The sequence below is a fragment of the Hemiscyllium ocellatum genome, chromosome 37 (assembly GCF_020745735.1).
Source record: "Hemiscyllium ocellatum isolate sHemOce1 chromosome 37, sHemOce1.pat.X.cur, whole genome shotgun sequence".
NCBI classification, from domain to species: domain Eukaryota; kingdom Metazoa; phylum Chordata; class Chondrichthyes; order Orectolobiformes; family Hemiscylliidae; genus Hemiscyllium; species Hemiscyllium ocellatum.
In genome coordinates this window covers 6782054-6805331 of record NC_083437.1, presented here as the reverse complement: position 1 = coordinate 6805331, position 23278 = coordinate 6782054, and the positions used below count along the sequence as shown (strand labels likewise).

General features: G+C 41.1%; 1 protein-coding gene across 4 annotated transcripts in view; it reads left to right on the top strand.

Moving 5' to 3' along the window:
• Nucleotides 1-23278, top strand: part of hspg2 (heparan sulfate proteoglycan 2) — a 530364-nt gene that overhangs the window by 435305 nt on the left and 71781 nt on the right. For all 4 annotated transcript variants that reach the window (XM_060851818.1, XM_060851817.1, XM_060851815.1 and 1 more), the window contains 8 exons: nt 2283-2412; nt 4256-4396; nt 7078-7212; nt 9751-9920; nt 11826-12021; nt 13771-13950; nt 15949-16209; nt 22019-22181. In XM_060851818.1, the coding sequence (XP_060707801.1) occupies nt 2283-2412; nt 4256-4396; nt 7078-7212; nt 9751-9920; nt 11826-12021; nt 13771-13950; nt 15949-16209; nt 22019-22181 (1376 nt within the window). The remainder of the gene's footprint in view (nt 1-2282; nt 2413-4255; nt 4397-7077; nt 7213-9750; nt 9921-11825; nt 12022-13770; nt 13951-15948; nt 16210-22018; nt 22182-23278) is intronic.

Below are 23278 nucleotides of genomic sequence, written 5' to 3'. Positions count from 1 at the left end.
TTCAGACTACTGTCAAACTAAAAAAGCAGCTTGGAATATGACTATCCATTTTTAAATAAAATATGCCTTCTCATATGCTTAAACTGTTGATTAGCAACAATTTCCATTCGCTCGGCTCTTTGAACATAGAAGGAAAGGAACAATTACAAATAACCATACACTAAAGTATAAAGTTTATCTATATTCTCCTTGGTGCAAATATTGGTATTGATATAACAGAGTTGTCATACATGGATTGTCATATGAGCTGGATGCTAGCCTAAAAATGGATGTCAGTCTCCTAATATGCTAATGATCAGTCAGTCTAAGAAGAGAACTGGATTTATTACGTTACTACTTGAGTGCACTGGGGTTTTTTGGACACAGGAATGTGACAGGGTTCCCTTCAAAACAGTTTGATTGTCTTCACTTTATCTTCTCTTTGGGTCTGTGTTTCCACCTGGGATGTAGCTCAGTCTCAGCCCTGGGGTTAGTCTCTTTCTTAATTCAGACTCTTTCTTGTCAAAGTCAGAAGTCATACGATGCCATGATGAATGGACTGCACTCCAAAAGCTTGTGATTTCAAATAAACCTGTTGAACTATAACCTGATGTTGTGTGACTTCTGAATTTGTCCAACACTGGCACATCCACATCATCTCTTTCTGGTGTATAACAGTGAGTGGGAATCTCATAGCAACAGGGCAGAAAGCCCTCCCTATTTACCATCTACAGTCACTTGTAATCTTAACCAGTTTAGTTCATCAAAATTTGGCTACAGATCAAATCTTGGCACCCTTGTGAGACTGTTTGGCTCAGATCCAATTTATATGAATGAAATTTCAGAACAATTTGTAAACAATAAAATATTTGTTTCAATGCTTTAAAGAAAAGGAGAAAAATGTTCCTCATTTTAGACATCTGTTTCTGACCCACTTCTGAATACACATGGCCGTGTTCTCAAAATTGATGAGGACATTCCCATTACCAGCTTCCATGTACTATTTTAAGGGTTACCAGGATTGGGAACGTATCTCGTGTCTGCTTCCATTTATGCAGCCAAAAGGAAGAAATCTCAAATGTTCCTTTACAGAAGACCTAATGCAGGTCAGTCCCTGGTGTAGCCTGCAGTCGCTGTGAGTTGAGGACTAGTCTAAACTGTATCCGATCAAGCAGACCTCACACTGAGGCCTAGCAGCTAGGATGTTGGGTACCAGTTGGTGGTAATGGGCTACTGACTCTACTTCTAGCTTGTATTGTGTACATATTTAAATGCTTTGAGCATAGGGCCCCCATCAATACCTTGATCCAGGGAGGCAAAAAAATTGAGGACTTGGAAAGATGGATGGCCAAAAGTGAAGTCCTGAAGAAGGGCTTATGCCCAAAACGTCGATTCTCCTGCTCCTTGGATGCTAGCTGACCTGCTGCACTTTTCCAGCAACACATTTTTCAGCTAAGTAAAGTGCAACCAAGAAGAAAATTAAGTTTTATTTAATGTTTCCCACTTGTATGCAGTTCCAAGCCGACAGTGAGCATGTAAAGATTTGGAAATTCAGGCGTTGATCATACGATCATAGAATCCCTCCAGTGCAGAAGCAGGCCCTTGGCACACCGAGTCCACATCAACCCTCTGAAGAGCATCCCACCCAGACCCTTGTCCCCACCCTATCCCCATAATCCTGCATTTCCCATGGAAAATCCACTCATCCCTGGACACTATGGGCAAATTAGCATGGCCAATCCACTGTGGAGAGGAAAACAGAGCATCCGGAGAAAACCCCCACAGATACGGGGAGAATGTGCAAACCCTACACAGATGGATGCCCGAGTCAAATCCAAGTTCCTGTTGCTGAAAGGCAGCAATGCCAGCCACTGTGCCATCCAGGCCCAGTTAATGCAGTAACCAGGATGCTGGTAACATCTTGGCTGTTCTGTACAATCTCCAGAGCCTTGTGTATCAGCGTGTGGAGTGGGTAGTGGTCCTCTGGCCTCTGTGTCTGACCTGCTCACACAGGTAACCATTTTGTGCTTTACTTTGCCTAGTGGCACATGAGACCCCTTTCTCCTCACTGCTTTTGCCAATAGCTAATTGTACCTCTCACTGGAGCCTGTTGATGAGAATGACTGTCAATCCTGGGAGGACTGGCAATGTCCAATGGGCAGTCACTATGCTCCCAAAGGGTGTTAACGCAATGTTGGGATAATCTTATCTCCATTTGAATTGGGGTGTGTTAAGTATAACCATGCTAAAGGCACTGTAGTGTAACTAACAAACCTTTGTGATGTTCCTGATGAATATTTCAGGCAGAAGGCCCTGTGCTGAGAATCCTGCAGGTGACTCATGCTGACGATGGCGATTATATCTGCCGTGCAGAAAACAAGTTCGGAATGCAACAACTTAAATTCTCGGTCTCGGTTACCTCCACAGCAACCAGTACGTAAACCCTGTCATTCGTACTTATTATGTAACTAATCTCCATCTGATACCACCAGCTTTATTGAATTGCTCCAGTTTCATATTTTTGTCTGTTTGAAGAGAGTTTAATTATATGTTAAAGAACAGAGAACTTTCATTTCAACAGCACCTTTCAAAACCTCAGGTCATTTCAAAATGTTTCACAGCCAGCTAAGTACTTTCAAAATGTAGTCATTCTTTGTGGTGTAGTGCTTGGTTCAGAATGTTTTTGGAATAAAGTCCTCAGTAGTTTGTAAAGGGTTATAACATGACAGGCTTATTCTAATAAAACCAGGTTAAAATGCTGATTGATTGTTTTTTACCTGGGAGCCAAAACGTGTGGCTTTAGTTACATTTGAAGATCCATGAGAGCTGGTTATTTTCACCCAAACCTTCAAGAAAAGTCTGAAGCTAAAGTCAGGAAATGATTTACTGGTTGGTGTACTATCAGGATGGGGAAAATGATTTGAAAGATTTTACTGAGTGCAATTAGTGCTCAGCTGAGGGGAACCCAGTCTGTGGTTATTTCGTACTCGCACACACACCTCTGTGTCAGCAAATCATGAGTTTTGTCACAGGAACTTGGGTGCATAATCCAGGCTGGGAGTCCCAGTGCTCCACTGTCAGTGGTACCAGCTTTCAGGTGAAGCAATAAAGTGTGTAGACATTCTCTTGGATGGATCCATGGCACCAGGGAGCATGGGAGGTTTCCCTAGCGTCTGAATCACTATCGTGTTCAAGACCACAAAGTGTTTTAATAGAGCAAGTAGTGTTTCTGCTGACAGCATCTGTAAGCAGAGGACACAGATTTAAGGAGATCCCCAAAAACACCAGAGCTGACCTGAGGAAATGCTCATTACTTCACTGCGTTACTGTGATTTGGAGCACTGCCTGGAGGGGTGCTGCATGTAGTTTCAAAGAGGAATCGGAAAGATACTTGAAGGGTAACTCTTGACAGTGGTTTCAGGAATGAGCTGGTGAATAAGAATAATTGCAAAGTTCCTGCTCCTGCTCCTCCCCATTTTACCGACACTAGATGGGTCAAATATCCTCGATCTGTTATGTGTCACTCGACCAAATTGATACCTAACCAACATCACTAACAAAACAGATAGCCTGGTCACTGAATTTAACAGTGGCTGCATTTCTGTTCATTACAGGAATTATTCTAATTCAACATTATTCAATTAGCTGCAATTCAACACCATTTTGTCAGCTGCAATGTGCTTTAGACTGTCATGGAATTGTAAAACATGTTTTACAAATGTGCCATCTTACTTCTACCACATATTGGCATTCTAATTGAGAGCTTGTGGTATTGTGACTCACGCTGACGATGGTAAACTGAACTGATAAACTCAAGGCCCAGACTAATGTTGTGGGGGAATGAGTTCAAATCCCATGACAGCCAGGGGGTGCAGGAGGGAAGGAATTTTAATTCCGTTGATGAATAAGTATTGGAATTAAGATCCAAGTCTTAGTAATGGTGACCAATTCAACTGTCTTCGTATGTTATGGAAACAACATCTTAATTTTGTAAAAATCCATCTGGTTCACTAACGTCCCTTTAGGGAAAGAAATCTGCCACCTTATGGTCTGGCCTACACACGACTCCTGACCCACAACAACTGTCATTTGTAATGACCTATCAAGACAGTCAATTCAAGGACCAGTTAAGGATGGGCTATAGATAGTCACCATGCCGATGATACTGAGTTTCAGAGGAAGGATAAGAACAAGTTTATTTTGTTGAAAAAAAAATAAGCAGTTCATTCTTTTTCTACCTTGTGCTTAAATGATAACCTTTCTTATTGTGCTATAGGGGCACTGATACCAATTATAAATACTGGGCCACAAGATGTTACTGTCATTGAGGGTGGTGATGCTTCCTTCAGCTGTCGAGTTGTTGATGGAGCTCAACCATTCAGTATCGAGTGGAAAACACCTAATGAACCATTACAAGGTACACTGCAATGGGGTTTACAACTGTATTGTGTAAAATGCTGATATCTGAGGTTGAAATGGGGGCTGGTCAACAGTTTAGCCGTTTAGATTAACCCAGAGGTGGGGAACCTTTTAATGTTGGAAAGCCGCATTATGTTAGTTGTAATCTAATAAGGCCGCATCCAAGAAACTTCAATTATATATTCTTCAAAATTCACATTATTTTGTAAAAATCTAACTACTATGTACTAACGCACTAAAAAAAATGAAAACAATGTTAATTCTAAAGTTAACTAACCTTTCAATGACTTTGTTGTGACTGCTTTTTGTAAGAAAGCATTTGAATATTTGGTTGTAGCGTGGAGGTCTGCAGCTTTAGCTGATCCTCCAGATGGGTATCCGTCATTTGTGACCTTAAGGCCGTCTGATTTTGGTTAAGGAGGAAAATGTAGATTTGCAGCAATAAGTGGTTAAAAAGCAAGAAAGCACTTTTCGTGCATGTTGCCGAAGGCATGGGTATTCTATTGCATTTTTCCATATTTCTGTCGGGTCTTTCTTAGCGTCAAATAAGGACTTTAAAATGTCATCTTCTGAGAGCTCAATCAATTCCATCTGTAGTTCTTTAGGAGCCTTGGACACATCAACTAGGTGAGGCTGAAATGCTAATTTGAGGGTGATGTCATGATTCTCAAAGTCAGAAAACCTTTCATTGTATTCTCCAATTAATAAGTTTGTAACAGCTGCGTATTCTTCACATGATTCACAAGAATCCTCCTGTTCATCAATGACCTGATGACTTACCAATTTTTAAATTGTGGCTGTTAGTCTGTGAGGATTATTTCATTGAATTTTATTTTACTCTCTGGTATTTTAAATACATTCATTTCAAGATTAAAATAAAAATAATAAAGGACGAAAAAACATATTAATAAAAAATAAAAGATTTGTTCTGCAAAATTTGGATTCATTCAAAAGGCCACACACAACAGCCTAGAAGGCCACATGCGGCCTTAAGACCGCAGGTTCCCCACTCCTGGGTTAACCCTTTAACTGTTTGCCTTGAATGTATTTATAAAGGGACTCTTCAAATGACGTTAATTGGGTTTTTCAATAAGATTTTCTATTTTATTATAATGTTCCCATCGCTTAAGCTGCCCTCATATATCATGGCACATAGTAGTTCAGTGGTTAGTACTATTGCCTCACAGCTCCAAAGGCCCAGGTTCAGTTCTAGCCTTGGGTGACTGGCTGTTTAGAATTTGTATGTTCTCCCCATGTCTGGGTAGATTTCTTTCGGGTGCTCTGATTTTCTTCTACAATCTGAAGATGTGCAGGTTAGGTGGATTGGCCAGGCTAAATTGCCCCGAGTGACAGAGATGTGTAGGCTGTGTGAGTTGGCCATGGGGAATGCACGTTACAGAGATAGGGTGGGAGAACTGAGTTTGGGTGGAATGCTCTTCGGATGGTCGGTGCAGACCTGGTGGGCCAAATGGCCTCTTTCCATACTGTAGGAATTCTATGATTTTATTTTTATATTGAACCAAAGTGCTGTATGAGTGGGACCATATTCAGATTGTTGAGTCCATGCAGCATCTCGCAGTTGCCTGATTTGTAGAGTGTTTCAGGGAGGTCCAGCAACAGGAAATATTAATAGACTTCAAGCAGAACATGTTCAAAGTTAGACCCAATGTGTTTACTGTGAAATGTGGATTTTCTTGCTGTTTTATTGACTCTGCAAAGACAGTGGGTTTGTGAACCCATCCCTGTATCACTACCTGTCTCCAAACAATTCTTAATGGATGCACAGGAGCAGAGGAGAAAGTGAGGTCTGCAGATGCTGGAGATCAGAGCTGAAAATGTGTTGCTGGAAAAGAGCAGCAGGTCAGGTAGCATCAAAGGAACTGGAAATTCGACGTTCTTCCTGAAGAAGGGCTTATGTCCGAAACATCAATTCTCCTGCTCCTTTGATGCTGCCTGACCTGCTGCGCTTTTCCAGCAACACATTTTTCAGCTCTGATCTCCAGCATCTGCAGTCCTCTCTTTCTCCAAAGACATGGATAGGAAAGGTTTAGAAGGATGTGGGCCAAGCACAGGGAAATGGGGTTAGCATTGATGGACATTTTGGTCAGCATGGGCCAGTTTGGGCCAAAGGGCCTGTCTCTGTGCTGTAGGACTCTCTGACTGGATGATATTTATAATTTGCATTAATGCTGTCCCACTGGACTTTAACGAGGAATCATATCAAGTAATCTGTGGCTAAAGGTAAAGATAAACCAAGATAAAGTGTTGAAACTGTGTTTGCAAAAAACTAGAAAAGGACAATAGATTGCATTGTCACAATTAATTTCAAGACTATTTATTTTTAAAATGAAATGTCTAAAGGTGGGGTGTTGCTACGTGGATTGCAAGCTTTATGTTGTCTCAATCATTGACAGACCTTGCTTTTTCTGAATATCACCTAACTTCAAACTGCACACCTTTCTTTAAAGTATTGATACAGATTTACAACAGTGGCGATCCAACAATAAAGGCATTGCTAAACTGTTAATGATAGCACCAATGCAGCGTTGTTATTTTCCTTCACTGTTATGAAGAGCCTAATATCAGTCACTTGTACAGCACACACAAAACACATTTGAACTATCGCAATAGCAAAATGAAATTCCTCTGACAGCTTTATCTATTCATCTTGTGTTTCAGCCAATGTGAAGATCAGTGGTGATGGCTCTGTGATTAAAATTACAAGAGCTCGTCAACGTGACCAAGGCCAGTACAAATGTGTGGCTCGAAATCAGTTTGGATCTGCATTCAGCATAATGACTCTGATTGTACAAGGTACAAAGTTGTAAAATAGAAATGCTGTTGTTCGGCCCATCATTTCCCAACTATCTCTGCAATTTGTCACCAGCTGACAGTCAGCCAGTTCTCAATGTTCCTCCCTCCTGATAATGTACGTTTACTTGGATTTTCTCCAAAAGTTGCTGAACTGAGTACATTGTTCAGATTGTGACCTTTACCTTTGATTTGTGTCTTCCTGAAGAATATTTAGCATTTCATTGACTTTCCTGGTACCACATGACCAAATTATTTGTTCACTCCTCATCTCTCCGAGTTCCCTTTCCAAACTCAATTTTCCAGACCCAGAAAATTCACATTATCGGCAAGCGCTGGTAACAAACGGTGCTGGTAAATCCAAAATGTTGGTTAACAAAAAAAAACACCGACTTTAATGGAAATCATGTACCATTCAGTCCTGTCAGTAGTTAATGAACCTTGGGAGACACTTCGGTCTTTGAAATTGAAAGTAGAGCTGAATAAGTACTTGCAATAGCAAGTGGGCAAGTTTAAAGGCCATTAGCTGCCTTACTCTGTGCTCTTATTCAACCGCACGATGGCCAGCTGAAGCTGTCCAGCTGTCATGACAACATTTGGATACTGGTTCCCGTCAGTATACCTTCCATTTGGCAAAGTGTGCAGGTTCATTGGAAGATATCAAAGATTCTGGCTGATTCTGAATTACACAGAGCTAGATAATGCAAATCTTAACATAAATCATTTTTCCTCCTTCAATTAAATTATTTGTCAGCAAAGTCGAAACCAATTTAATATATGTATTCCTCTTAATTCAGTGGAATAGCCTGCACTCTGCTTTCAACTGTCAGCCTTGTCTCAATGTTAGCACAAGGTTGAACCTTGTGGGTTCCAATGTGAACCCTGTGAGCCAGAACCTGTGGGTTCCAACTTGACCATATGATCCAGGTTGACAATCCAACTGCCAGATCCCCTCAAAATATTCCAAGAAGGTAGCATTGACCCTAACTTTTTCTTATTTTCAAGGCAGATGTGAAGTGGGTGTTCCAGGTGTAATGCAACTGGTCAATCCACTTGGCTTTAAGAAAAACACAACTTATTTAGACACTACAATTGAAACACGAACAAAAGAAAACAGAATTTAGAATAACTTAACTTGTGGAAAACTTAACTGACCTGATACAGCAACTTACCTGAGAAGCTGTTACAATCCAGTAACATCCCATAAATGTGCCCTGTGGCAAAAGGCAGGAGGGAACATCATCCAAAAAAGATTTCAGAGAGAAGTTCAGTCAGGGAACATTTGCTGAAGCTGCAACCTTCCTTGGACTCCAGTGTCTAGTGACTGCCATCTTGTGAACCCACAAGGTTCTGGCTCAGAGATGAGTGTGCTACCATTGAGACAAGGCTGACACTTGAAAGCACAGTGTAAGCTATTCTAAACTAAACTAGAAAAAGTCTGAACTGAGAGATTTGTTCACTCCCCTGCCGTTGTTAAACTAGACTCGTTCCAGACCCCTCGGCACCTTTGCCTTTTCGACCTCTGTTTTTTAAAAAAAACCCAAAGACAAAATAGCCTTGTTAAAGTGATAGTGCTGTGTGATGATACTATCAGTGAAACCCATCATTTGAATGAGATGTTAAAACACGAGATCATGTCCGACCCCTCTCAGGCAGGGTAAAATTTCCCATTACACTATATCAGAAAGAACAATTAAATTTCTGCTGGGTGAACATTAATGCAATCCATTACAACTAAAACAGTTATTTATCTATTTGCTGTTGTGGGATCTTCCTGTGACATGAGTTGATTGCCACATTTTCCTGCATAATAACAGTGGCTGTATTATAAACAGGAGCATTTTGCCTGGGAGGCACGTAGGGATGTCCTGAGGGCTTGAGAGGTGGTAACTAAAAGATTTATTGTCTTTATTGTCAGTTTAGCCATCTCTCACCTTATTCTCTGCTCATGCTTATTTATTTATTTTGATGCTAATAGGGTGTTCATCCAATTGCAGCTTACACAACCTGTTGTTTGAACAAGGTCTCAGTGAATTGTATGCCACGTCAGAATTCATCTGTCATTTGAATTGGATTGTGTTTCCTCACCTCATTTTATCTCCAGCCTATTTTAATGCTTCGTACTTGTGCTACCCCAAAGTGACAACTTTTATTGATGAGGGAAGGATTTGAGAGAAGAGTCGTTGAGCAGGATAAGGTTCCAAACAACAAGGATGGAGGTACAAAAGAAATAACTAAAGGAACCACTATTTTGCAGGTTGTGTTGGTGTCAGCCTCAGACCCCATGTGGCGAGGAACTACGCACAGCCTCACAGCTGATTCCAGAGCGGTCAAATCCAAGTATCTGCTCCACAGCCACCATTGCAGCCTTACAGCTCATGATCCCAGCTGCTTGTTCTGTATTCTCAATGGGCCTTGAAACCCACAATTCTGGGGCCACTGGAATAGGAATCTGATGGATCCTACCTGGCTTATACAAAGTAATCCATAGTCTGATTGATCAGTGAAGTTTTGTTTCTTTCTCCCTTTCTTTACTTCTAGGGCCTCCAACGGTTTCCATCTCCCCCAGGGGCCCAGTCAGGCTGGGTGTGGGTGATTCTGTTACACTGGAATGTATAGGCATGGGTGAACCTCGGCCGACAATCAGCTGGCGTCGGGTCAATGGCAGGCAAAGGAGCAACCTGCCGAGGGAAGGCAATCCCATCCTAACGGTGAGTAGAAGCTGGTCCCTGACCAGCTGCCTCCTCTGACAGTGTTGTGAGCAGTTTGAACCAGAGAACCGAATGGTTGTTGGCAGGACCAGGACAGAAATTCCAGGCCCCAGCCTGAGCGCAAACTGTGTGGATCTCCAGGTCCAGATTACAGAACATCTCAGCTGCCAGAGGAAATGGTGGAGGCTGGTACAATTACAGCACTTAGAAGGCATCTGGATGGGTTTATGAATAGGAAGGGTTTAGACGTATATGAGCCAAGTGCTTGCAAATGGGACAATATTAGATTAGGATAGTTGGTCGGCATGGATGTGTTGGACCAGAGAGTTTGTTTCCGTGCTATACATCTCTATGATTCTATGACTCTGACTCTATCTCAGTTGAGGAAAAGTTCATGTTCAATGTGATAATAGCTGCCTTCAGTTATAACCCCACTAGTGCTATTTGTTATTTATTTTATTCATTCTGGTTTCATGGGCATTGCTGGTAGAGCATTAATACCCATTCGTTGAGCCCTCTCTCATTGTCTTTAACCACACCAATTCATGGTGTGAAGGTAGAATGTTGGGGCTAGGATGTTCCAGAATCTTCTCTCTGTGGTAGTATTATCATGATGCTTGCCACAGTTTGGTCTCCTTTACCCATTCATTGACTATTGAAGAAAACGTCATCTACAATGTGAAGTTTTTACATTGTTAACCTCTCAGTGAGGGCAATGCCCTGGTTGAACTTACTTAGCAAGTACTGCATGATTTAAACTCCACTTTGAGCTCCATGCCAATGCTTAGCGTAGGCAGAAAATAAATTATCCAGAATTTAGTTGTGCCCAGGCCAAAACATCTGACATTAATTTATACATTTATACACTAAGAATTATAAAATCAACGAGCTAGAGCTAACAAAATGCAGATGTTCGTGTACCTCTATCTCTCTCGCACACATGGCAAACACTGTTACAAATACTTCTTCAGATAGCACAGAGCCCCCAGGTACTGGCACAATATGGGGAAATAGATTAACATCTCAAGCTGCACCCTCATTATAAACTGCCTGCTTGCAAAGCCCTCTTTACTGATCACCCTTTAGTTACACACCACAGAAGGTAGTGACTTTTCTCTAACTGTTTTAGGGACACAGGAACTAGGAGTACGCTATTCGGCCACCGAGCCTGCTCTGCCATTCAAGCAGATTATCTTCTACTCCATGTTCTGTACCATTCCCATATCCCTGGATGTCACTAATATCCAGAACTCTGATCATTTTCTGTCTTGACCTGGTACAGTGGTTGAGCTACCCCAGCTGTCGGAGGTACAGAATTCCAATGGTTCACCACCCTCTGAGTGAAGAAATGTATTTGAATTATCCTGTCTTTAGGAATGGGAAATTAGATGAACTTTACTTGAGAGCTTACAGAAACAGGTGTTTCAGCCCAACAACTGCTTGTGTTTGTGTTCTCCACAAATGTCCCCCCCGCCCCATTGTAACTGTATCCGAATGTATTGTGGTTCACTTTCCCCCTCATGCTGTTATCTGGCCTGCCCTTAAAGGCAACTGCAACACCTAAAAATCCAATTAGTAAGGTGACTAAAAGGACACAGTATTCAAAATGTGATCTCGCCAGTGTTCTTTATAACTGGAGCATAGCATCCTCACGTTTCCTTTCAATTCCTTCACGTTAGAGGACAGCATTTACTTTCCCTTCCTCTGAAATTAAACATTGTGGCTTTTACTTACAGGGAGGAACACCAAGGAAAGATTATTTTCCCATTATTCTTCCAATAATGATTTGTGACATTGCTCCAAACGGAAATGAAGAGGATTTGCCAGGCATTGTAGCACGAAGATGGTGCTTCTTTGACATATGCCAGTACAACCTTGAACGATTTATTTAATTTTCTATTTCAGATTTCTTCAGCTCGTCTGCAGGATTCTGGGACCTACTCCTGCGTCTCCTCAAATATATTTGGCACGGTTGATGCTCAGGTGGAGGTGATAGTCGAGCGATCAGCCTCCAGAGCCCAGGCTCCTCAGGTCACTGCTGAACAGCCATCGTTAACTGTCACAGCAGGACAAATTGCTACCCTGCACTGCTCAGCTACTGGTACGTCAGGGATTCCATGATGCTCCGGTGATGGTCATACAGCTGTTCAAGTTCTATCAGGGAGGGTTATGGTTCTTTCACTGTCTGACTGTCAGCTGTGGCTTAAATAATGCACCCTGCTGTGAATGACATGGCATGCCACTAATCTCACTCTTCATGACATGAACATAATCATTAAAAACTTCTATTAAGGAAACATGCTATAAGGCATTTAGATTACTTTGTGTCTATAAGATCATACAGCAAGGATGGAGATGTAAGGAAGTCAAGTATTGCTATGAGGACAAATATTTGGTCTCATTGCATAAGTACAAGTTGCACAATGCTGCTTTTTTAATATTCTTTCTTGGGGTGTGGGTGTCCCTGACATATCTCTCCATGCTTTCAGGCTCGCTGCCTTTATTCCTGATGAAGGGCTATTGCCCAAAACGTTGATTTCGCAGCTCGTTGGATGCTGCCTGAACTGCTGTGCTCTTCCAGCACCACTGATCCAGAATCTGGTTTCCAGCATCTGCAGTCATTGTTTTTACCTCGTTGATTTTAACCCGACTGCGAATCCTCTTACAAGGATGCCTGCCTTGAAGAAGTTTTCCTCCTCTCTCTACAAGAATCTCAGGAAGTCCCTCTCCCACTGCAACTCCCAGGTCATTTCCTCTGCCCTGACTCTCTCCCCACCCCCACCCTCCCCTAGCTTATCTCTCCACGCTTTCAGGCTCACTGCCTTTATTCCTGATGAAGGGCTTTTGCCTGAAACATCGATTTCGCTGCTTGTTGGATGCTGCCTGAACTGCTCTCCTCTTCCAGCAACCCTGATCCAGAATCTGGTTTCCAGCATCTGCAGTCATTGTTTTTATCTCTGTCCCTGACTAAACCAGCCCATCCCGAATTGATCTTGATAAGTTGTTGGGTGGTGAGCTTGAATCGGTGTCGGGACTCCCCACACATACAAATAGCTGCATGCAAGACTTTTGCAAGTAACTGGCTGAGCCACCAGTCATGGTCCAACCCGAATTGTCTTTGAACTGAATGGCTTGCTGGGCCATTTCAGAGGACGGTTAAGAATTAACCACATTGCTGTGGGTATGGAGTCACATGTAGGTGAGACCAGGTAAGGATGGCAGATTTCCTTCCTTAAAGGACATTAGTGAAACAGAGTTTTTTCAACAATTAATGAAAGCTGTTACAAAGACTAGCTTTTATTTTCTGGTTCTTTACTGTATCACTATATGATTATGACTCTACGTACTAAGTTGAATTTAAATTCAGCCAAGTGTGATTTGAGCTCTTGTGCACAGAGCATTAATCCAGGTCTCCATGCTGCCACTTCCCCCATTTGATAGTATCAGCAAAGAAACATTTGTGTTCCTTGAGAAAGCTCTTGGCACAACAGCTTCCATCTATTATCTTCAAATTTCTTTCCCTGGTTTGACACAAACAGCTGTACAAATAGATTGTAACATTGCCTTAATATTCTGAACACCGTTGAGTGTAGTTTAAATACATAATTCAATCGTTCTGGATATAGTGTACTTGGTCACTGCTTCCTCTTTGTTAAACTAGCCTCCTGGGACTGACAGCTGAATGGTTATTGTACCAAGACATTGTTAACCTGAGTCCCTGGATCTGACCTAGTGACAATAGCACTGCGTGGCACACTCCAATCTGTGTCCTGTGAGAACAAGGGAGAATTGAATGTAATTGAATATATTTACCACATTAAATCTTAATCCTTCTCTTTGGTCTCTGTAGGTTACCCAACTCCGATTATTCAGTGGTCTAAATTGCGAGCCCCATTGCCATGGCAGCACAGGATTGCCAATGGATCTTTGGTTATTCCTAACGTAGGACTGCAGGATTCCGGACAGTACATCTGCAATGCCTCCAATTCCGCTGGATTCAATGAGTTGTTCATAACACTGGATGTAGAAAGTAAGAACTTGATCATTAGGATTTGTTTGACCCTTATTTTGAATGTCAAAACTTTTAAACAATGAATTTTTAGTATGTATGCAATATTCCGATGTTTCCTGAAGAAATCCTTTGAAGTGTTTTTGAAACTTTGAACTCACTGGAAATGGTTCTACCAGCAGTACTTGGGTGATTAATGATTGGGAAAAGTTTTAATAGTACATGTTTCATGACTTCAGGACTTCTCACACCCTTTCCAACCAATTGAATGTTTTTGAAGTGTAGTGACTGTTATAGTTCAGGAATTTCAGCAGCCAATTTGCACACAGCAAGCTCCCACCAATAGTCATGACCAGACCTTTTTTTTTACATTGTTTTACCACAAACATAACTACTTTATAAGCAGTTCTCAGAAATTGCAAACCTTTTTGCACTTAGAACATTTGTTCCCACAAAAGACACAGCAGGCATCAAAAGTGCCACATGTGACCAGTCAAATCCAAGAATGTCTTATGTTGCCCTTTGCTAAACCCCTGGGAACAAGAATGGAAATAAGTGATTGCATTTATTTATCACTTTATCAAATCTCTCGGAAAAATCTTGGAGCAATTCACAAGCATTAAATTCGCTTTGAAGGATATTGGCTGATTGTAGACACATAAGGCAGCTGTTAGCCACTCAACAAATCCCACAAACAGCAATGAAGTAAATAATCTGTCAGCTTCTTGCTGTGTTTGAGAGGAGAGAATTGTCCAGAGAGCCAGAATTCCTTGCTTTTCTTCAGACAAAGCTGTGGACACTTCAACATTCATCTGAGCTAATGAAACCCTGCAAAGGGCAGGACCCGACAGTGTAGTGGTGCTCCCTGCTGTCAGTCATGCTTATGAACTAGAGTTTTGAAATTTGCCTTGAACATGCAATCTTTACCCACCAATAAGAGTTTGGCCAAATATTTTGATGTGTTTAATTGTATCTCGCTGGAAATCAAATCCCACTTTTCCCAGAGTCTTCCCATAAGTTAAAGATTTCAAAATAAGTATGAAAAACAGTTTCCCTGATATCCAAACCCAGATTGATAAAATTCATATTTATGACAAGTAATTAGACTTGAGCAAAAGGTATACAGATTTAAGCTGTCTGCATATACCACTCCCAATTCAAATCCTAATCTCTTTCTAAACTCAGTTTTTCACACACAGAAAGATAAAAAAAATGTAAAAGAGGATATGACAAAGGAAAACAGGGAGGGTGTTCAATAATTCCTACTGTTGGTTTCTAAGATGGTCAACATGATTCATACAGTGGTCAGCATATTGCTTTCAGTCACCCATTTCTGCATGCTTCCATTGGTTTGCAAGAGACACAAGTGACTGGTTGATTTAAAAAAATTGACTTATCAATTAAAAGTCATAGCTTACAACAGAAAGAAAGTTAAACTGGTTTTCTAGAGATTTAAAATAGGTTTTGACCGCAGAGAACAGAAAGGCAGCTCCTGAGCTGGTGGAGCTCAAAGCACACTCTCTACCTTATTCCAAAACTAAGCTGTTCAGTTAACTGAGAACTAATCACTTGGTGGAGTGGCAGGCAAAAGGCCTTTATCATCAATGACTAGCCACTAGTCCATGGACCAGCCAACATCTTGTTGCTACCCAGAGCAGCAGCTGTATCCACAACCCCTTGATCTGTGTTTGGTGGTAATCACCTCAGTTAATGCTTGTTTGCATAATGGTTGTCATGAGGGTCAGGTTGCTTGTCTTTCAAAACATGCAGCAACCCTTCAAAACACTTGGTTTTTACAATAGATCTTTCTCATTTTAGTCCACAACTTTAAAAATCAAAAGCAAAAAATATAGTCTTCACAGTTCTTTGTAGAGCTGAAGACTTGTGGACAACTAGATTAATAACTATCAGCCACTTGTGAACACACAGTAATCACAAATCTTCATTAATAATTTTGTAATTATTTAGTTAATATCCAAAGTCACTTTTGAGGTAATGTAAATTTATTTTGTTCCTTAGCTGCACCGTATGCCACCTTTGACCAAGAGGTTGTCACTGTAAGGGTCGGTGAGATCATCCGATTACACTGTCTGTCCCAAGGAACTCCCCCAATAACGTATGAATGGTCCAAGTTGAATGGAAGTTTGCCGAGCAGGGCGGTGATGCGCAATGGGTTCCTGCAAATCAACCTTGCCGTTGTATCGGACTCAGGAAAGTACCGCTGTCTCGTGAAGAACAAAGTTGGTCAAAGTGATGCAATTTCAACAGTGCATGTGAAATGTAAGTAAAATCGATTACACAGTTTATTTACTTCTCATCCTTCCTGTACTTCTTTTATACTAAACTTTCAAAACAAATTGATAAGTACCTGAAAGGGTCAACTTTGCAAAGCATTGAATTGAATTGAATTTGTTGTCATGTGTGCTGAGGCACAGTGAAAAGCTTTGTCTTGCGAGCAATACAGGCAGATCACCTAGATAAGTAAATAATAGGTAAACAGCAGCAAAGACAAAAACACAGGTACAGGTAAATGTTAAGAGTTTGGGAGTCCATTCAGTATTCTAACAACAGTAGGGCAGAAACTGTTACAAAACCGGCTGATGCTTGTGTTCAGGCTTCTGTACCTTCTCCCTGATGGTAGATGTTGTAGAAAAACATTGCCAGGGTGGGCTGGATCTTTAGCAATTCTCGTGGCCTTTCCTTGACAGCGGGCCTGGTAAATGGATTCTATAGGTGGAAGGTTCAGCTTTGTCTATGCCATGATGCCATCACAGAGAACACAGGGGGCCAACACCTTCACCATATTGTCTTGCTATCATCATTGTTAACAGCTAACCCAAGAATGCAACCTTTTTAAAAAAAGGTTTTGTGATTTACACATGAAAGAAGTGAAACTATCATTATATTCTAACAGATGAAAGGATTAACAGACAATCATTTTATCAATGTATAATTTCAGCTACATCACACTGTAAATTTTTGCTATAAATTCTGTTAGGATTGAGCCCTCCACTATCACCTAATAAAGGAGCGTCGCTCCGAAATCAAGTGTGCTTCCAAATAAACCTGTTGGACTATAACCTGGTATTGTGTGATTTTTAACTCTGTGCAACCTGTAATCTAATTACTTATTTATTTTTGCCTAAAAGCTTTATATTTACAACAGAACTTCAGTCAGTTCACGGGATTCCTACCAATCTGCAAGAGATAGCAAGTGAAGCTGTGCGCCTTTTGCTTATTCCCATCATCCACTGGGAGAGCTCATGAGCCTCAATTGGGTCAGTTTTATTTGAGGCTTATTTTCCCCAAAGAAGATTTCTCCAGTGAATGCTGGTGACATTCCAGTGAGATGTGATTCTCTGACATAGCCAGGAACTCCATCTTGTCTGTACAGACTCTTTCCCCAATTTCTCTCCATAACCCTGCACATTTTCACTTTGCTAGAGGAGTGTTCTCTCACCCTTGTCACACTGTTCCACAGGACACAGTATAAAATGAAAGTACTTTTTTGAGATGACCAGTTGAGTGCCTTATTTTTACTGGGTTTTATACAACAAGATCTATCAACCATGTTTCTGAATAAACACTATTATTGGTTTATTTTCAAAATAAAGCTTGTTTACTGACAAACAAGGGACAAGAATTGGCCACTCAGCCCTTCCAGCCTGCTCTGCCATCCAATAAGGTCATGGCTAATCTGATTTTAACTTCATCTCTACAATCATAAAATCATAGAACCCCTACAGTGTGGAAGCAGTTCATTTGCCTTTCGAGTCCACATTGACCCTTCGAAGAGCATCCCAACCAGACCCACCCTACATTTCCCATGGCTAATCCACTTAGCCTGCACATCCCTAGATACTCTGGGCAGTTTAGCATGGCCAACTCACCTAATCTGCCCACCTTTGGATTGTGGGGGGAAACCGGGGCAGACATGGGGAGAATGTGCAAACTCTGCCCGAGGCTGGAATCAAACCCGGGTCCCTGGTGCTATGAGGCGGCAGTGTTTACCACTGAGCCACTGTGCTGCCCTGCATTCCTGCACAACCCTAAAATTCTTTCATCCTCATCAAGAATTTTATCTGTTTCTGCCTTAAAACTATTTAAAGATTCTGCATCGACTGCCTTTTGAGGAAGAGAAATCCAAATAATCCCAATCCTCAGAGAGAAAACAAATGTTTCCTCAACTCTGTTTAAATGGCTGACCCTTTGTTTTTAAACATGTTCAAACTAAGAGGGGAAAGGTTTACAGGAGGTATGTGTGGAAAATTCTTTACGCAGAGGGTGGTGGGTGCCTGGAGCACGTTGCCAGTAGAGATGGTAAATGCGGGCACAATAGCCTCATTTAAGATGTATCTAGACAGGTACATGAATGGGCAGAGAGTAGAAGGGTACAGATCCTTAGAAAATAGTTGACAGATTTAGTCAAAGAATCTGGATTGGTGTAGGTTGGAGACCAAAAGGCCTGTTTCTGTGCTGTAATTGTCTTTGTTCTTTGTAAACTATGACCTTAGTTCTAGATTCTCTCTAAAGAGGAAACACACTTTCCACATCCATCCATTCAAGTCCCCGCAGGGTCTTATGTTTCAATTAAATCATCTCTGAACATAGAGCATTGAACATGTTCTGATTCTGCTGAACTTTGGTGGATACAAGCCAAGTCTGTCCTTACATAAGGCATACTGCTCATTGCAGGTATTAGGCGAGTAAATTTTCTCTGAACTTGTTCCAATGGAATATTCTTGAAGGTAAAACGGTAGTGATCTGGAATCTGTTGTTCCAAAATCCTGGCATGTGTGGTCAAGTGTTTTATCACGGGCAGTTAACTCTCAAGCCCTGCAGACACAGCTTGCTGAGGAAGTGCAATCTTTGGTGCTGTTTCAGCCACACTTTTTCAGGACAACAAATTGGTGAACTCAGACCAAAGGCTTACTTTGTGGAAATGTGAGAGTTCAGCTGAGAAGATTGTTGGCAGGGTTCTCTTCAACTGAACCAGATGGAACAACAGGCTTCTCTAAGCCAATCACTGCTGCAAACAATCCCGGCATTGACTACAGCAACGTTATCAACAGTCACGCGATTTTTCCCAACGTACACAATGACGTTTCAATGATCACTGTTAAAAAATCAACTCAAAGCATTTCCATGAAATTTGAAATAAATCTTTTATCTACAATCCTTCAAAATACAAGTCCTGTGGACAGTATTAAATATAAAGTGCCTTCATACAGGACCACAGTCTACTTCCCTCTTAAACTTCTCATTTGAACTTGCCTTCACCACACTCAGAGCTGAAAATGTGTTGCTGGAAAAGCACAGCAGGTCAGGCAGCATCCAAGGAGCAGGAGAATCCTGAAGAAGGGCTTATGCCCGAAACGTCGATTCTCCTGCTCCTTGGATGCTGCCTGACCTGCTGTGCTTTTCCAGCAACACATTTTCAGCTCTGATCTCCAGCATCTGCAGTCCTCACTTTCTCCTCCTTCACCACACTCAGGCAATGCATTGAAGATCCTAACCACTGCTGAATGTAAAGGCTTTTCCTCAAGTTGCTATTGCTCCTTTTTTCAATCGCCTTACATCTGCGCCCTCTGGCTCTCAACCATCCCACCAACTGAGGAATCTTTTCTTATATCCAATGTCCAGACACCATGGTGAATGTTGACCACCTGAATCAGAACTCCTAGCTCTCTTTCTCCAAGGAAAACCGATCCCATCTTCCCTAATCTTGTCTCCATGACTAAAGTTCCTCATCCTTACGGCCATCTTCATGAGTCTCTGTTGCATTCTCTCAAATCCTTCAGCAGATCCCTTCTCAAATCCTAAAATACGGCACCCAGAACAGGACCATCCATTTTAAAAACAAAACTGCAGATGTTGGAAAACAAAAATTGCTAACATCTGTGGAGAGAAAGCAGAGTTAACATTTCAGATCCAGTGACCTTTCTTTAAACCATCCCTTCTGACATTCTGCTCTCTACTGAGTATTCTGTACTGAAGCAAAGGTGTTAGTTTTATCCCTCTGCGCCCCCACCTTAATTACTTTTTGGCACGACATGAATAGGTTATGAAAATCAGCTTCAATTGTTGTGACTGTCAGTTTGCAGTTCAGCAGAAAACATGAGCTAGCAATCACTGTCAACTGCCCCAAATAAGCTTGGAGCTTTTCAAATAAAACAAAGCATTTTTTTTGTTTCCTGATAATCGCCTTCATAATCTGCCAGAGAATGTTTGCATTGAACTAGCATTAGATAAGTTGTGACACAGCCAATGAGCATCTCGAGCTTAAACAGGCCTAAAACTACAGAAAAATGTTGAGTCTCTACATTGTAGGACCCAGAGGAAGAAACCTGACCACACTCTGAAGATGTTTCACACAACAAACCATTCGAAGAATTTGATTGGTCTCAATAATTCAGATTATTTCTGGTGTGATGGCACTGCAGCTGCAGCTTGAACAAGGTTATGTTTTCGTTGTTTTTTTTTTGAAGAGGGATCATAAAGGCAGAGGTTCTGATATGTCTGGAAATGGCTACTTTACAATAGTGGCAGGGGAGTGGCCAGTTCTCCCAGTTCAGGTTTATTCTTAGTTTGGTTTGTTTGAGCAAGCAGTGAAGAAACTGCTGGGGACCTAGAGAAGCAGCTGCAATGAAAAGAGGTTCCATGCTTCAACAGATGCTTCTTGCCTGAACTTTCTCTCTGAAACTTCTCCTGCCTGTAAGAGCCTCTGTTTGAATGTACCTTTTGCCAAAGGATGTGTTTAGCAGATGTTGCAGGGATTGGAACAGTTTCATTAAGTTTCAATATTGTGCCAGTTGGGTTATCAAATAAGTTGTTCTTCTAAATTATGTTTTCATTTGTTTTGTAATGTTTAAATAAATTGTTTTGTTTAAAGCTGAGTGGTTTGACCAGTTTCATCACTCCTGGAATATCCACTTTGCATCTTCTAAAAACATAAAAAGTTCAGATCTGGGTTACCTTCTTCAAACATTTTGAGGGGGTGTCACCTGGTCCATTACACTGGCCTCAAGGCTAGCCTTTGTGGCCTACCCCTAATATGCCTTGATCTGAGTGGCTTGCTGGGCCATTTCAGAGGGCAGTTAGGTGTTGACAACATTGCTGTGTGTCTGGAGTGAGCTGTAGACCAGACTGACCAAGGTGCCAGATCGCCCCCCCCCCCCCCCCCCCCAAAGAAGATTAGTTAGTCCAGGTGGGTTTTACAACAACCGATAATAATTACATGGTCACCATCACAGAGACGAGATTTCCATTCCAGATTTATTAATTGAATTTATATCCACCAGCAATCTGAGGTGGGATTTGGGACAGTGGCACGAGGGCAGTAGCCTTGTACTCTGCTAATGGGAGAGAAGATGGCACAGTCTCAAAAATAGGCACTCACAACTCTCATGAAAGCTCTCAGTACAACAGCTCACATCTATTATTCTCAAGCACACTTTTTACCCCCAAGGTTGATACCTACACAGTGTACAAATATGTTGTTGTGCATTTTGAACACCCCTGAGGATAGTTTAAATACACAATTCATTCATTCTGGACTAATGTATTTGTTCAATGTCTTCTTTGTTACAATAATCTGCTAACAGATTGCTGAATGGTTATTGTATCAAGGCATGTAGAAATTTTATCTGGGTTTAATCTTAATTCAAATGTAACATTATTTGACTAACCAGCAAACTTAGTTCTTCTCTTTGCTTCAGACACACAGATTTTAAGAAATATATATATCCACTGTTAGAATGTATGATATCTGTGTAACAATATCATTGTGTGACCTGACTTTAGATCTTGTTTTCCTGGATCTCCGAGTGGACAATTTTGTGAAACTGCAATAAATAACAATAAAGTTCTTACATGGTCCAAGTTACAATGCAGCACTTCAAAGAATAGTTGAAACTCCTCTATGTGCAGTGTTTAATGTTGCTCTGAAGAATCCACCATTAGACGTCCATTAATACATGCTTGGAATGGAGTAGATAATGGTAGAAAGGGATAATTAAATAGTAATGGCTTGCACTCTGCAGTAGATGCATTGTAACCAGTAACTCTTTTCTGCATTTTGTCATATCAGCTCCACCAGCAGTGAAAGTATCGCCGCAAATTGAGGTACGCAATATTGGTGGCACAGTAGAATTCACCTGCGCAGCTACTGGTCACCCAGAACCCAAGATTCAGTGGTTTAAGGAGCAAGGACAATTCCAATCAAATCATAAAATCGATAAAGGAGTCTTGAGGTAAGTTAATGAATTGTTACTTCTTATCACTCTTAAGATTGGCCTTTCCTCCCAACAATGGCATTCTGTTTACAATAGAGGACCATAACGACCAGGAGTAGGCTCCTTTCTTCCAACAAAGGAATGGGTGTAGGCCACTCAATATGATCATGGTTTGATTTGATTGAAACCTGCTGAACCGTTGACCTAACTTTTCACCTCATTGCCTTAAATATATTCAAATATTCTGCTTCTATTGTCTTTTCAGGAAAAGAGTTCCAAAGACACATGACATTCTAATTGAAAAATTTTGCTTATCTCTGTTTTAAATGGGCAGCTCTTAATAAGTTAAAATCAAGTTGGATCTGACTCTTAAACTCCAGCGAATACAAGGAATAGCTTGTCTAATCGTTTCTCATAGCCCATTCATTCCACGTATTCGTTAGTACGTCTCTGAATGTCTTCCAACAGATTTACATGATTCCTGAAATGAAGTGTTCATTGTTCAATGTTGTACTTCAGTTGTGGTCTCACCAGTGCATTGTGCAACAAGCATAACCTCCCTATTTTTGTATTCTCTTGCGCTTGGAATAAATTAGAACATTTTATTAACTTTCCCAATTACTTGCTGTAACTGCAGACTAAATTTTTGCAGTACGTACACTGGGATATGAAAATCCCTCTGCATCTCAGAAGTCTGCTTAGATAGAATAACTAGTTAGACAGTGTGCTTTTTAATCCTCAAACCAAAGCAAAAGGCAGATTATCTGGTGATTTAACGCAGTGCTATGTGTAGAATATCTAAAATTCCTTCCTTCAGTTGTCCTATTGATTGTACTTCAAAGGTGTTTCACTGGCTGAGAAGCACCTTCGCCAACTTTGTGGAAAATGTTATTTTTTTTGTTCTTTCTTTCCATCTGAATCACTGACAATAGCATTTGTACATGGTCAGTTAACTGCAGCAAAGCAATATGAATGGCCACACCAAACTTGTCATTAAATGGAAGACTTTCATTTATATATTTCCTTTCACAAACTAAGGCCACCTGTAAAGCTAATGAAGAACTGTTGACTTGTAGACACTGTAATCATAAGTTTTCATCAAGCTCCTATAAACA